Below are 16447 nucleotides of genomic sequence, written 5' to 3' on the forward strand. Positions count from 1 at the left end.
CGTGTAAGACCCTGGTTCTCACTGAGCAAAGTTACTGTAATGAACAGCTTGGAGAGAGGGGCCACAGACAGCCAAGCACACAGGTGGACAGTATGTCAAAATATTTCTTGGTGTGGGAGTGCAAAAATGGCTCAATGATAACTTCTCCATTTAAGCTGTCTCCCTCTGAGGTAGGCATCTTTGGAGTCTGTCAGTGCACTTGGAGGTGAGGAGCTGACAGCAGTGAGGATGGGACTGAATACGAACAGAACCAGGACCCCAGTATGATTTCATGCCTCAGGCCCACTGAGGAGATATTTGCTCTTGGACATGGTTATGGTATTCCAGACCAGACTCTCAGACATGGGACTTAGAAGGAAACACCCATAGCAACTATCATTAGTGTGTTGGAGTAACAAGTGCTTGAGCCAATGATCTGAGACCACAAAAGACTTCAGTAATGCAGACAAAAAATTACTCCGCAGCCCCAGAGAAACATCTGCACAGCACATGTCACATCAGCTTCTCGATGTGAAGGTATTTGCATACATACAGCAGGGACCTTGAAGTACCTGTAATCCATTTTCTGGGAAAAAAAGCATCAAACCCTTCACTGTGAAAACGCTGCAGAGAAGTGCATGTAGCATATACATGGCCCTTGTATGCTGGAGAGGGCTGGTCTTTCGTTGCTGTTATTATATCAGGCAGAAGCAGATGTGACAGCCCATGCTACCATGATGCTCGCCTGCAGATCTTGCCCCCCTTCCCAAGGGACATGGCTGCAAAGTCCTGCCTTCTGAGACGTTGTTGCTCATGGGACATCCATGTTATCAGTGCTAAGAGACCAGAAGACCTTTTCCACTCATTCAGCACAAGGGTCATATCTGGAGGTCAGAGGCAACCCTGCTTCACTGTAAAGAGTTTTTAGCTCAGACAGTAACCGTGTATAGATAATAACCTAAATGCCCTAAGCTCACACACTGCTAGTAACAATGTACTGGTAGTGTTTCCCATGAGTGATGGACAGATCCCTGCCACTGACCTTTTGTCCTCAGAGAGCAGGTAATGATACTGAAGGTAGCTTCCTGAAGGAAATTGGTGCTCCCTTATTGTTTGCTTACAGATGGTTATTTGTCCAAACACACTGTACCTTAAAGACCAATGGTCAGGCTCTGTTCATCATTCTGGCATCCACTAGCCAGCCCTTTCCTCAACAACAGGTTTTCTATGCCAGGTCTCGAAAGACCCACTGTCAAACCCTGTGGTCTCTTCTGACTCTTAGTCCAGACGTACAGTGCCATGACATCAGGATTTTGTAGCAACCACACTCCCCTCCTCTTCCCCAATGCATTGGCCTGCCACTGCTCTCAGGCAGCAAAATACAGAGATTGTTTTTAGGCCAGGAAAGCTGTCTGTTGGGAGCAGTGAAAAACAAGAGTGAAATAGGGAAAAATACAAGCACAGCTGAAGCTGGCTCGTGTGTTAATCCACCCATCCCTTCCAGGCAACAAAGAAGAACAGCTCTGACTTAGAAGAACAGCTCAGGAAGTCCTTCTTCCCACCCATACCTTTGCCTGATGGAAAGACATATATGACTGTTGCCGTCTCAGAAAATTCACCTATTATTCTGATCCAGATTTGCACAATGAGCATTGCAGAGAACACCTAGCTGGATCTCTAGAGGCCTGCCTCCACTTAATTGCATCTTTCAAGCTATAAGAACAAATGGTCTAATCAACCCTATGCTTATACCTGGCAATTCAAAAGTGTTAAGCCCTGACAAGGCCTGTAATTATAAAAAGGAACAGAGTCACAGGACTCTGCCATAAGGGAGCATTTTAAACACAAGCTTAGCTCAGTGGTCTATGGTGGTGGCTTAGGGAGCTTGATCATGGGAAGCAGAGTGCACCTGCAGCACCAGAGGAGGTTTGGGTTGCATGCCAGGAAGAGTTTCTTCATGGAGAGGCAGCTCATGCATCAGAAAGGGCTGCCCAGGGAGGTGGTGGAGTCCCCGTCCCTGGAGGTGTTTAAGAGAGGTGTGGATGTGGTACTGAGGGACATGGTTTGGTAGTAGGACGTGGTAGATTAACAACCAAACCAAAACACACACACAAAGAAAACACAAACAAACCCAGAAAAGACAAAGCTATTTTGGCTACATCTAGCCAGTAAAGCTAGATGCCTGAGGGGCTAAAACTCATGCCTTTGGATTTGTGGCAAGACACCTTGTTGACAGCTGTTGCACCCTGGAGAAAAAGGAATTAAGTGCCTTTATTAGTATGAATGAATCAATAGTTAGCTACAAGCATTACAGAAAATTACAAGCAACCGGCCATGCAGAACACAAAGATGGAACAGTGATCCTTTAATAGCATTGTTATGAGATGATACAACATGTACTGGACGCAGTTACATGAGGTGTCTGAAACTGTCCTTCCAATGAGCTGTAACACATCCGAATGCTATCATCTGACTGGTGCACCCATATAGCATCTTACAAACTCATCCGATGACCATTTGACTTTAAAGCAGAAAGTGATCGTAAGGAAAGACTCACTTCATTACAGAATAGATCTTCCTGAAAAAAGGCAATTTGCATCAGGTTTGTTCTTCACATGCTGTATCTTTGAGTCTTAGTTCATCATATTCTCCACCCTACTTCAAAAAAAAAAAAAGAAGAGGAGAGGGGGAGGAAAAGTGTCATAGCTCGTAGTTTGTCTATACTTAACAGAACTAAGCAAACATACCCAGCCCAAGAAAAATATATTTAACTTAACAGAATTTCTTATTAATTTCTGTAGCATCAGAACCATATCGCAAGGAATCTGTACAGAGAAATCTGCATATGCAAAACACATGTGCAAAAATGTCATGTTAATTGCTAATTAGCGGGGGAAAAAAGAAAGAACCAAACTGCTAGAAAAAAAAAAAGGACTGGAATAAGCAATATACTGCTTATACAATACAAACCAGCTCATAGTGGCGAGTCTCTGAAGCAGAGGTGGTTGAAGTTATAAGCAGATATATGGTCTCCTGAGAAATGCAGTTGAATTAAGAGCTACAACATGCACGAAATTGAGATCAGTTTTTCAAGAGAACACATGACTACCTCTACAGCAGCCTGTAGCCTACACTGTATTTTCATCAAGTTTGTCACCATGGCAATGTGAAAATTCTCTGTAAATCAGTTTTGTTTGTAAAATTTTCGGGATGGATTTGTGCCAGAAATGAATGTCCACAGGTGGTAACGACAATCACAGTGACCCCCTGAGAGTGGCTTGTCCAGGACAAGGGCTGGGGCAGGACCCAGGTAGAGACGGGGAGCGAGGATGATTTGAAGTCTGGAGCATAGGACATGGAGCTGAGCTGGGTTTGCTCAGCCTGAAGATGAAGCTGCAAGAAGAAAGACCTTAGTACTGTCTGCTACATGGTGGGAGGATTTCTACATGGTGGGAGGATTTAGAGAAGGACAGGCTTGTCTCAGGGGTGTGTTTGGGTAGGATGAGAAGAAACAGGAGCAAGTTGGAACATGGGAAATTCCAGCTCAGTATAAGAAAAATCTTCCCCCAAGAGTGCTCCAGCACTGAACCAGGAGCCCAGAGAGGATGAGGGATCTATCTCCTGGGATATTCAAACCTCAGCTACATAGCCAGATATAACTGGCTCTGCCCTGGACTTCCAGAGGGCTTTTCCAGCTTGCCAAATTCTTTGACAAGCTCATTTCCAGTGCTTGCAAAAAGCAGTATTGCACAAGGCTAGCAGACAGGTGAGGGCCCTTTTTGTTCCCCCACTGAAGTCCTGTTGGTTTTCTTTACCAATTAAGTTAACGGACTTGCGATCAGGACTTAAAGACACTGTAAAGTCCATGGAATCCTCCAAGCTCTGCATTCTGCAGAAGCAGGAACAATTTCCTCAGTGCAGCTGTGGGTCTAATCCTTGAAAACAGATATAAAGGAGGTGAGCAAAGGGCAAGACAAAAATCACTGCCACTTAGAACAGCAGCAATAGATTGTCACAGCGATTCTTTCTGTTAGACGTCTGCTTCATCCCTACACTGTGATCTGACCTAAGTATCAGAAAAGGTCCTGCCCAGATCTGTATCAGTTTCAGTCCTTCACCTCCGAACACATGAGGGCATGCTTCTTCTCTGCTATAGCATGTCATGAATGCCAGGTGACTCTGATGGCTTAGCTATCACAGACAGACTCCAAGACAAGAGGCATATAGTGGTAGCCTGTCATTTCCTCCTTGTTACTAAAGAGGTAAATTGCTCTAGCTCTCACTCAGAGCTGGATGTGGAGCTCATGCATTACGCAGCAGATCCCATTCTGCAGGAATTTTCCATCGTTCTGATGTGTCATTTTTTTTCCTCAGAAAGCAATAGGCTGCTTTCTGGGAACTAGATAAAGCGGGGTGGATGAATGGAGAGGAAAAGGACAGAAAAAAAGTCTAATACAAGCCACAACAATAAGAAAGAAAGAAAATCATGCAGCTTCTCACTGAGAACACTGGGGATAAAAGCTCCTCTTTCTATGCCCCAGGAGGGTTATGCACACTGCCCCGCTGTTACTTTTCTGGATGAAGGACAAATGAGCATCCAAGTACACTTGGAAGCTTGGATCCTGGATTTCTTGTGTACGAGCAGAAGAGGCCCAACACTACCAGTTATTCTTCCATTTGAAAAAAAAAAAAAAAAAGTAATAGTCAAGGATAACAACCTATTGACTTCAGCTTCTGCAGGGCTGCTAATCAGCTAGTAACAACTGCCATCATCACATCCCAGCCAGCAGCAAGCTATTGCCAGGTGAGAATTCACCCAGAGGGTCATTTTATGGAAATACAGAAAATGCTAGGAGGAAATCACAGCCCTTTGGCTTCATACAGAAGGAAAATGATTATCTTTTAAAACTAAAACACTTTCCCTGTGTGATTAATGACAGCAAGAGAAAAGTCAGTCTTTATAACCTACACATTTAATGCAAGCAAAAACAAGAGCTGTCTTCTTTATTTTCCTGTTTGCAGAAATGAAGCACTGCTGGTGACCCCAGACATAAGTCATAGGTCAGACTCCACCCTGCACTAAAGGCAACTGCCTTAGGTGGTTGATTTTGGAAGAGCAGAGTGCTGGGGTCCTTTTCTTTCTGGAGTTCAAGGTATTAGGTGAGTTGAGCCATTTTTTAGGCTCCTCTTTGTGATTCAGAGCTGCAAACACCATTAAGCAGATTCCAGCTCAATGGAAACTGGAATTCCACACACCCCTGCACGCTCAAAAGCCTTTCATCACAGGGTGTGCAAAAAAGCCTCCTTTCAGAGCAGGCTATCAATGGGGGACAGACTGCATTACTAACATGCCATTTGCTGATGCTGTGGTAACTGTCACAACTTTGACAGGCTCTGCACATACCTTGCAGCCAGGCTGACTAAGGACCTTAACACTTGTTGCAGGCTAAGGTTCTTAACCAGCAATCAGCTGTTGTACAGCAGCTGGCTCTCCGGCTGTCCCCTGCTCGTGTGCCTGAGTTCTGTTGGAAAGGCCAGTCCACAGCTAGGACATGTAATATTCACAATCTCCCCAGTTCCAGAGATGCACCAGCAAATAAATCCAGAAAATCTGATTAGCACTTGTCACTGAAGTAAACTCATTAGCCACTGATGTGGTTCTTTCATATGCAACTTGGTAACTCCTGCAGGCATCAGCAGACCACTGGGTCTGAAGACCACAGACCTGGAAGAGTTCTATATGTAACAATTGCATTGATTTCTTCCTCTTGAATATTTAGCACATTCTAATTAAAAGAGAGAGACAGACAGAAAGCACCAATGAGATCATTTAGCCTAGCTTTCTGCATAGACTTGGGAAGGATTCAGGCACAGGATTCTCCTGAAATAATTCCTGTTGCCAAAAAGAAGAGCTAGTTCATAAAATGAAAAATCCAGCATGAAAAATTCTTTCAACAACTTGCCTTCATAAATTTTACAGCATTTACACATTCTGTTGCATTAAAATTTTTTTTAAAAAAATCACATTTGTTACCTGAACTTGTCTAGCTTTTCCTGTCAACAACAGGTCCTTTGAATAAAAGTCTTCTATTATTAAATTGCTGTTTCCCCAGCCTCCTCCTAAATATGCTCAGCTGAGGGAATATGTCAGCTGAGCTACTGCCATCACAAAACACAGCATATATTTCAGATAAACTAGCAAATGCCTTCATCACAGAAGGGCTTGTAATAATGCCAGCCATGATCGCACAGTTGCCAAAACACAGCAGGAAAAAAAAAGTAATGAATGACCCTCCTTATCCTGAAGCACACTGAATAATTTGGGTACAAGTGGCTCCAAATTTAACCCGCAGATAAAACGCTCTAATTCTAGGTACACATGAAATAGAGAAATAAGCACAGCTCCAGACTTTGCAGCTTTTTATTATAGAAATAAAGAAAAGTAGGAGATCTTCAGAACTGCTTAAGTATATGCCTCTGAACTGTTGTTGGGCCAAACAACTAGGACTCTGGCATGAAACACAGCTCCACAATTGACACTGGCAACCTATCTTTGAGTTAGAACAGAAGTATTAATAGAAAGTATTAAAACAGGAGCTGCACAGGGTTTCAGGAACCATCAATTTATGCCCATTTGTTTCATGGTCACTTTCACAACTCGCTTCTGATTTAGAGATTCGTTAGGCATTAGGTCCAGGAACAAAAATATTTGTGATTACTGCTTAATGGGGATGGCTCCTCTTGAGCGACAAATAATTAAAGACAGCTGGCATTTTCCAAATGCAAAGAAAAGGATGTCAGCCCATTTTGAGACCATAGACGGCTTTCACAACAACTTTTCTGCAAGATTAGCTGAGGAAGGTATGACTCAAATTCATCCAGCCAGACTGAGACTGGTTCTCAGAAGCCAATGATAGGCACACATTGAAAAAAAATTGTCCCTCAGTCCTCTGGAACAGAAAGTCAATTTTATGCTACTCTTCAGTAAGCCTCGGTCCTTCCACTCTGTCTCCTTGGATTAAAACTACCCAGAAGGACACAGAACGCACACTAGAATGCCACTGCATATGCTAGGGACGTTCAAAGGCATTTAGAAAAGTCAGAGATTTCTGTAAGAGGAACAAGAACAACATATCACCTTTACTGGCTCATGGATAAACTAAACTAACATATGGATTTAATGAAAGCATTTATAGGAAGACCTGACCTTGCAGAATGACTGCATTTTCCTTTCATGTCTGTTTTCTATGAGAGTAGGGGCACGTCTCCTTCAGCACATAGAGATTTGCCACAGATATGTTTATGAGTAACATGTTAGTTTTTGGTGAGTCATCACTGCTAAATAACATCTAAAACTTTCTTGTTGCAAATGCAACGGGCCTGAACCGAGCTCCGCTCACATACAGCAATCAGTTCCACCCCTCTGCAGGGAGGAAAGCCTGCTAACAGTATGTACCCAAGCAAGTGTGTGAAGCCTTTTTAATCACACAGACATAGTGCTAAGTAGTTCGGGAGGACAGGTTTTGCCAGCTCCAGGGAATCATGAGTGCCTTTCACTATCATTCCCTTTAACTGAGCTCCAAACATCTCCTTCACAGCTTTCCTGCAACAAACACCTGCCCTGGACAAGCTTCTTTGTTCTCTCAGATACCTTACTGCTGCATTTATTTTTTGTTTGCTGAACCACGTGGCCTCTTGCATTAGATTCAGCACAAAGACATGGCCATTCCTGAAAGCATAAATAGGTAAAATAAGCTATGGGCTAGAGGATAGCACTGGCACGAAGGTGGCAGGTGACTTGCTGGAGCCCACAGTACAGGACTCTGAAAACTCATCTGCGTCCCTGTGAGTACACAGACAGGGCACACTCCAGGTCCCATGGTCAAGTGATGCACCCCTGCTAAGGGCAACCAGGTTGGGAAAAGGACAAAGCATCCACATGAAACATGGCTCTACCAGTCAAGACAGGCAGAGACAAAAAGACACCATAATAGCTGAAGGCTTAAGCCCCACACCAAATTCAGGCCAGCAGATTGACTTTGTTGCACAGTGTTCAGGCTACCTGCATGCCAGAACGCCGGGGTTTGCTAGAGGAGAGTGAGCAACAGCCAGGTGCAGCTACAAGAGAAAAACAAAGACATCTGCTGCCTCAACAACTGGTCAGAGCCCTGCTCTGTGAGCCCTCACAGAGGCATGAGGGATGGCCACCCCAAAACACAGCTCCTGCCTGTGAGGCTATTCAGACCTCTGGGTGCCTTTGATGACATGGAATAGGGTAACTCCCACAAGAATGCCATGGCACTAACAGCTTTCCTTCCCAAAACAGGCAGTTCAGACTTGAATGGATCTTAATCCAAAGACTACAAACCCAAAGCTCCTGCACATTTAACCCAGTCTCACTGAATAAAATGCCTCTTTTTAACCACTCTCAGAACTGTATAAAAGGGAGAATTGATGGAGCAGAATTATAATTCCTTAGCTTTCTGCACCAGTTAATTTCACCATACAGTTGAGTTATTCTTGCTTTCCAGGCAAAATCAGGCAATTTATGAAAGTGCTTCCTGAATTTGTCCTTGGAGCTGTAGGAATTGCATGTTTTGCCTCACATTTAAGCAACACTGTGCTATTTGTGTCACTGCATCTCCCCATAAGCAAGTCCCATATATACTTAGGGTACGATGGATTTTAAGATGCTTGCATCCAAGAAGCACCTTCCCAAAGAGGTCCTTTACCCTGAGCAGCCACTTTACCATTCTGGTCCGAAACCTGCAAACCTAGCATGCATAGAAGCTACATTTTGAACTGTACTCACCTAAATTGTATTATTCCATCTTGCCAGAGCTGATACGGTTGGGTTTATGCCAGTCTCCATGGATGCTGCCTCTTCCTCTTGAAGAGAAGGCTTCAGAAACAAATATACAAAGAACATAAATGGGTGTTACATGCTGTCAGATGTGTGTTACATGCATTCATTCTGCACAACATTATAAGAAACTTGATGCACACAAGTGCGGGTTATGAGAGCACAAATCTGGAAATTCAGAAAAGGCCTTCGTAGTGTTTATAAACCACAGAATTACCCTGTTTTGCAGCCTAATGCCCTCACTGCGTTCTCAGTGAGAAAACCCTACACAGTAAAAAGAAGATGGACGTGATTTGAGCAAACTGCTAGTCTTCAATATTTTCTTCTCCCTCAGCTGGATGACCTTCAGATGGCCAATCAAATGATCCAAAAGGCAAACGAACATGTGCCAGGAATGTCCAGCACAGCAGAAATGGCTTACCTTCTCTGTGACTGCTGCCCCACTTGCCACGGTTAAACATCTGCATAAACATCATCTGCAAATTAAATACATTTTATAAGCTCAGTCAAGAAGTCAAACTTACCTTCATTTCTTTGGGTACTATGTGATCACTGAAGTAATTCCAAACTGCATTATTAATTTCTCTGAAAACGAGGTTACTGCTGATACCATTGCAAAGCAGTTATACTGCTATGGAAGTCTTGGGCAGACTCTCAGGTCAACATCTCTGGTACGTAATACTTTAGCTGACTTTACTGTAGTGCAGGTACAGACAAGAAAGCAGAACTTGGAGAGCTGCATTAGTTTGTTGCACTCACCCATGGCTTTGACTTATTTACCCCATATTACTCTTTTAAATGCTGTCTATAATCTTCTTTTCTAGGTTCCTGTCCCAGTAATATGATCCCAGCCTCAATCACAATTCCTCTCCTATCCAAATACCCACGGCACTACAGGTGCTACACTAACACCATTCACAGCAAGCCAAGCTGAGATCCCTTGAACTGAGTTACAACCTCCAGAGCAAGAGCTGCAGCCCTCTGCAGAAATGCTTTCTTTTTGATGTGCAGTAATTCTCTTTAGCATTTATTCCATACTAACTTTGTAGGAAATGTATTCCCCAGCACAAATATTGGCAGCAGAACAGAATTTTTAAGAGATGGTTAAAGGAAGAACTCCGCTTGTAAAAGCAAGTGTTTATACTCAGTGCCCAATTAAACAAGAGTTATGCTTAACCCACAGACCGAACATCTAAGGCTACCTTACATATTCCAGTATTTCACACACAGTCTTTTTGCTCTGCAAATCAAGAATTCCTATGGTGTATTCACTAGCTTACTCTGAGCAAAGGTTCCGAACAACATTTGGCAATTCAAATCAAGAGAACGCAACACAGAAGCCTTTGGTACTTGAAGCTTCCAAAAATAAAAGCTGCCCATATCCTCTGGCACCTTGCTTGTGAAACTAGTTTCATTCCCTGGACATAATTCTCAAGCACGATACCCACTGCAGATACAAGCTGTAAGTTCGGGCATCCAATTTCGAGTGTCGGTTCATGGAAAAAATGGCATTGTCTGAAAACAGCTAGCAGGAATTCACAGGTTGGGTCAGCATTTAATCACACCTTAAAAACCAAATTAGAGCTTAAAAATAAAGATGAATGGAACATAAATCTCAGTAGAGCAAACCCTCTTCACCTATCCTATGATTGCATGCTCAGCTGAGGGATATGATAACAGAGCCAGGATCATTGATATTTGTTTCTGTCTCCAGGATGTGCCAATCACTGTTCTCCAGGCACAGACATGCTATATTTCAGTGGAGAACGAGTGTCAGATTTGGTGGATGTGCCAGACTGTCACAGAGATTCACACTCCCCACAAGCATCCATCAAGCAAGGTCAAACCTCTCATATGATGGGAAGTGAAGCATTATAGGAGACAGCTGGATTTCAAATCACATACGGTTTCCTGACAAAAACCTCCAATTGCCCCTAAATAGATGTCAGGAACTTCCACAGCACAGAAAGTACAAAACAAGGAGGTTATTAGAAGTGTGACTAAGGACAGAAAAAGGACACCATCCCATGTGCCACCGTTGGGATGAAGAGGCCTCTGGCAACATGGCCGTGTGCAGAAAAAACACTCCAGACTTCAGTGACTGTTGCATTTAGGGTGAGGAAGTGGGGCATAGCAATGTGATGAATCATGGGCAAAATCCATGTCCCCTTATGCATCAGTTTCTCCACTAACAACATGGGAACACCGTGAAGTGAGATGATACATTGCCATTCAGAGTGTCAAAGCCAGTTGTAAAGTCTACCTTCACACTTACATACCTCACCTCTCCTTGAAAGAGAATGAGCAGAATTTTACGACCCCCAAGCAGCAAAAAACAGTCTTCCTGTTCCTTACCTCCTCGCTGCTCATTGATTCAGAGCTGGATGTGCCCTGATGGCACTGCACAGTGACATTCCCAATCAGCTCACCGGAGACTTCCACAACACTTCTGCAGAAAGCAGTTCGCTGCAACAGATAAAAATAGAGCATCTCCGGTGGAGCAAAGCTACAGCACAAACTATCTCATGGGATTTTCACTTGGGGGAGGAAATCTTTACAGGTAGTTATTAAGCAAATTCCAAAAGGACAAAACTCAAGGAAGACTCTACACCTCACGAATATTTGGAGCAGCCTGCAGCCAGGCCATTATATTCTGGTGGCATATGACTGCACATGAGTTATTGCTCCACAATTGCGTACTAGCGGTATGAAGCCTTGAACCTGCTAGTGTTAGCAAAAAAAGATCCAAAACCTCTTCACAGTTCTAGCATCACAAATCACAAACAGGAGAGTTATTCAGGGATATGGTGATGGCAGCTCCAGCTCTAGAGGTTGAGCTACCTTTAAAGAAGTTGTCTGTATGATTTGACAGAAGCTCCAGCAGAGCCTGCACACAAGTTTGGAAAACAGACTTCCTCACATTATCTTTCATTCTATATTGCACCAACAAGAAGAGACATGGCATGTGTCTTCTCAACCACCAAACTGTCGAGACTAAGGTGGAGATTTCTCTCTTTACACTCAATCTGTAATTAATATATTCAGTACACACATCAAGATGAATCTATACGTTCATTCAGAAAATCAGGTCAATCTAATTAGATTCCCTCTGACTGGGATGACCTGTGGGATGGGGTCTTACTTCACAGCAGCCAACTCTTGCTGCTTAGCAGTGTTGCCCAAAGAGACCTTTGGCTCTCTCTATAGGACATAAACTACCTCCTGAGGTAGTAGCACGACTCACTATTGACTAGAAAAGGTTTTGCACCATCTGTTCCAGTGCCTTCCCAGAATCCCTCCTCTTCCCTAAACTCTGTGCCCGGGAAAGACAAACTTGGCAGTCACAGCAGAAAATGAGGCAAGAAGAACTCAGAGCAAAAGGACTATGATTAGTCTCTCTAGGAGTCTAATGCTGGACTTAGTATAGCAATATTGGGCACAGGGACACAAGAGCTACAACACATGTTTTGTAAGATTTGTGCTAGCAGTTAGCACACAACCACTCAGAAGCTGACAGTGGAAGCCATATTTCGTCAAAACCTCTGAGCACAGATTCAAAGATGATGTATTTACACCAAAGCTGGGCATCTAAGAATCAGAGTCCAGCAGGAGCTATATCAAAAGCCTGATCTGCCTTTACTTCAGGCTGAAAAGAGAGATGAAAACTAAAAATAAATTTAAAATAAATTAAAAAAAATAGCATTATCGGCACAAGGTGGGAATCAGTACTAGGTAGGAAACTAAGTCTTTACGTGGTACTTTCACAGTCTCATCAAGGAGCACTCAAAGCCAACAACAGATGCTTTACTGACTTCAAGGACGCTTAGGTGAGGACAATGGATTGCCAAGTGAGTCCTGTTTTCTTTTGAAAGCTATACAAAATTCTTACTACATTCATAAATGAACACACTATCAAGGCCTAGTAGAGAAAAAGCATTTGGTCTGAATTTAGGCTTCAACCACCCCTTGGCACTCAGTCTGAGCTGAAAATCAGCAGAGCTCTTCTTTCTTGGATATATCACCTCTGCTGTGAAAATACTGATAATGATGCTTTCCCCTTAGTCTTCCTGGAAACCCTGGCTCCAAGAGCAGGGAGGTAAGGCTGCCAAAATCTTTCCTTGTTCCTACCGTGCAGTCAACACATCATCTTCACCTCACATACAGCTCCTGGCCTTACTACTTACTGCAGCACAAAGCTGTGTCTGTGAAGATGCCCCACATCATCCTGTACAGATAGCTAGCTCTGTTCTTGTCTCCTGCTTTCCTGACTTCTTACCTAGATGCGTGATAGACAAAAGCAGGTCAAACATCAGTTTTTCCACCCCTTAACTTGGAAAAGAAGGATTTGGTCCCAAAGCACACAGACACTTTCACTATACACTGCTCAGAGGCACACATGCTGTCTTTTCAGCTCAGAGCAGCTCCTGTATTCCCCACTGGCCAGGAAGATTTCCCAACACTGCCTCTTCCCACGTGATACCCCCTCTATTCGACAGGTTGTATTTGTTTGTGTTTGTTTTTGTTTTCAGAGAGCCAACCACTCTTCAGCACGAGGAGTGTTTCAACATGTCCTGAGAACATCCTGCACCGAGGGGACTTTCTCATTCACACCAGATGCACTTACCACAAAGGGCCCTATTTTGAAGTCACACGTGAACGGGTCTCTTCCTGACGCTTTTGTGCATACGGTTTCACGAACGCTGAGCTGCAGCTCTAGTCTATAATCATTGCTGTTCCACATATCAACCTGGTAAAAGAAAGGTCAAGACAACTAGTGCCTCACTTCTTTGTCAGGCAGAAGCTGGATATAAGGGCATTATGGGTCAGCGCCTAATTTAGAGCAGATTATGGTGTGTGACAAAGGGTATTTGCATGTGCTCAGGAGTTACTCTCTTAGGCAGATTTGGTAAACACAGCCCATTGCAGGAGTCAGCGGCAGGCACCGTGACTGTAAATGGCAGATGAACATACATGGCACCAGCCCTGCATGCCACTGCCCACCAATGCCACAGCAGCCCAGGGCTTCTGCTGCTCCTACTTCTTTTGTGGAAACCAGGTGCTAACCCAATTAGATATCTAGACTGCTGGGAAGTCTATGGCAAATACATAGACTTGGAAAGTAAAACACACAACTGCAAATGGTTGAATTGATGCACCTTGTATGCCCCAATGGGTAATGTGAATGCCACACTACAAGCCTTAGATTTTGGTTGCTTTTGTTGACACACCAGGTTTTTCTTTTCTCCTTCTCACAGCCTAATCAATGTTTTAGTTCAAGACAGGACAATCAATCAATCAAGCAAACAATAACAAATCCACAGTGCTATCAGCAATTGCTTTCAAGAACATTTTTTTTTCCAAACTAGATCACTATAAAAGTTCTCTCACCATTCACTTTTGCAGAGGACTTGATACATGCCATCTATAGAAACAGAATGATTCTGAGGATATCCAAGCACAGGGGCATGCCATCTTTAAATCAGGAAGATCTAACTCCTTAACTCTGCTCCAGTACAGTAGATTTAAACCAGGTGTTTTGGTGTGTGGAGACAGATGATGTAAATGGAGATTGGAGAAAGAATCCTGGATGTGTTTCTGGTGCTATTTAATTAGCAGTGCAGACATTCAGCTGAGACCCTCAGATGTCAATTAGATGTAAACCAGATTGCTTTATGCCCAAAGCAAAGCTGTCAGCTGGAGGTATTTGAAAACATCAGCTCTTTTCTGAATGAATTTTTGAATAAAATCTTACAAGACATCCCTCAAAGGCTTCTACTCAAGAGGTGGACAATTTGAACTCCAAAAATATTTTAAATTAAAACCCAACATACAAAGAATATTTAAAGCCATAACTTTGGATAATGCCCCCAGACCACCCTCTTCCAAGAAACATTAGAAAAGTCCAACTAAATCTGGGTTTCCAAGATCAGGTGAAAAATGGTTTTCCAACAAAACAAAGTGTATTTGAAGGAAAGGACAGTTGTCAGCACACTTACGCTTCTAACGTGGCTCCTGACAACTCCATACAGGTTTGGCCCCCATGACTGAGAATTGATCCTTGCGATGGATGCATTGACAGCCTCTTCTGTGACAGGGAGTTCATAATCATACACTGGAAACCCTGAGACAGACACACACATCCGTTAGAAGTTCAGTGTCACCTCACGATTTTCCTGCCTGAACCATATGAAAAATGACATGGTAGCACTCTGAGCAACTTACCTGAACATGAGAAAATGCTCAGTGTGAGGACAAAAACTAAGATCCTCATAGTGTGCCTTTCAAAATCCTCTGGTCTTTTCCCTCTCTAAGCAAGGGTTTCCACTGCATATTCCTGTCTTTATATAAATGCAGCCTTGATACTATACCTGACCTTCCTGTGTCCAAGCTCTGCTACAAACATTGCACTTTAAACAGAATTGATCTGAGAGTAAATATTTGCTGTCAGCTTTTCTCCTTTTAGCAGTAGTTCTCTGATAAGAGATGGACTGCTGTGCTTTTTCCTTAGCACTGTGATTAAAAAGAACCACTGGATTTCTGATACCTCCACAGCCAAAGGCAGAGTTTAGTTATTTTGTTCGCTTTTAGCCACTTGTTTTTTATTTAAAGCTGGTGAGTCAACACTTTCCTGATTACCTTACCAGCACCTTTGTGTCCCAGCCACAACTGAAAGCACTTACAATCTGGAACTCCCCGATTCCCCAGGACCAGAATGGGAATCCACCCACATGGACTTGCCTGACACCAGAACACACCAGGCCAAAGCATCAAACAGAGCCTCTCCGACACAAGGCCCATGGCAGACCCTTGGGACACCCAGGTCCATTTGCCCTGTAAGCTCCTGGGACCTTTGCTGTTGATCTGTGCCCGAGGAACTCTCTCATGGCTCTGACTCTTTGCCAAGCCTGAGCCCAGCTAACCAAACAAGTAAGAGTCCGTGACCATTTGGTTTCCCTTGTCAGATCCTCCTGATGCTCAGGCCTCAGTTTCAGCACAAAAATGAATGGGATTTTTGAAAAACCATGACCTTACTTCAGTACTGAAAACATCATCAAAAATTACAGGGACAAGGGAGACATGGCACCTTAGCTCTTAGCTAACTGAAGCCAGACTGCACCTGGGCAAGGTGTTCTCTATCCCCTCTCCAGCACAAGGCATTCAGCATTTGCTAGACTTGCTTTCCAAATGCAGGCAACACATCGTATGACTCTACCACAACTACCCCATCCGCAGAATGTTTCAGAGAAGCACCTGGGTTTTAAGTGCTAAAGGCTGTCCATGGGAGTTGGGGAAGGAGAGGAGGAAACTGCTGCCTTCAAACAAGTGCACCCATTGCTGTCTGTTCACAAGGCAGAGATGTGTCTAACCGTATTTGTTTTGAAGATCCTGTGTGTGAAATTCCTCCATTTACCTTCAAATTACAGTTCCACCTACATTATATGGTACTGAGTCATCAGAACTTCCCAAACGACAAGCACTCAGTAAAGACATGGGAGCACACGAAGTACTGGGACTCAGATTTTATAAGGGAGAGGATAAAGTCGTTTCTGGTTCTTAGGCCTTAAGATTAAGATAGCCTACCACATCCTAACAATACTCAGCAAT

General features: G+C 43.5%; 1 protein-coding gene and 1 long non-coding RNA gene across 3 annotated transcripts; one reads left to right on the top strand and one right to left on the bottom strand.

Moving 5' to 3' along the window:
• The first annotated feature begins 1827 nt into the window (after positions 1-1827).
• LOC118169934 lies at positions 1828-12526 on the top strand. The gene is made up of 3 exons (XR_004752374.1): positions 1828-1837; positions 2012-2015; positions 12013-12526. It is a non-coding gene; the product is annotated as an uncharacterized LOC118169934 (long non-coding RNA).
• On the bottom strand, positions 2231-15225 carry SPP2 (secreted phosphoprotein 2). Of its 2 annotated transcripts, none has more exons than XM_035331762.1 (7): positions 15065-15225; positions 14839-14963; positions 13467-13589; positions 11198-11308; positions 9264-9318; positions 8792-8881; positions 2231-2557 (listed from the first exon to the last, which is right to left on the bottom strand). In XM_035331762.1, exons 1-6 carry the CDS (start codon positions 15111-15113, stop codon positions 8802-8804), a joined length of 543 nt encoding a protein of 180 aa, XP_035187653.1. In that variant the 5' UTR covers positions 15114-15225; the 3' UTR covers positions 2231-2557; positions 8792-8801. The 2 variants fall into 2 exon arrangements, with proteins under 2 accessions (XP_035187653.1, XP_035187654.1); XM_035331763.1 differs by having other exon boundaries at positions 2231-2637; positions 8788-8881.
• Positions 15226-16447: the final 1222 nt, after the last annotated feature.

Source organism: Oxyura jamaicensis, chromosome 7 (genome assembly GCF_011077185.1).
Source record: "Oxyura jamaicensis isolate SHBP4307 breed ruddy duck chromosome 7, BPBGC_Ojam_1.0, whole genome shotgun sequence".
Classification (NCBI taxonomy): Eukaryota; Metazoa; Chordata; class Aves; order Anseriformes; family Anatidae; genus Oxyura; species Oxyura jamaicensis.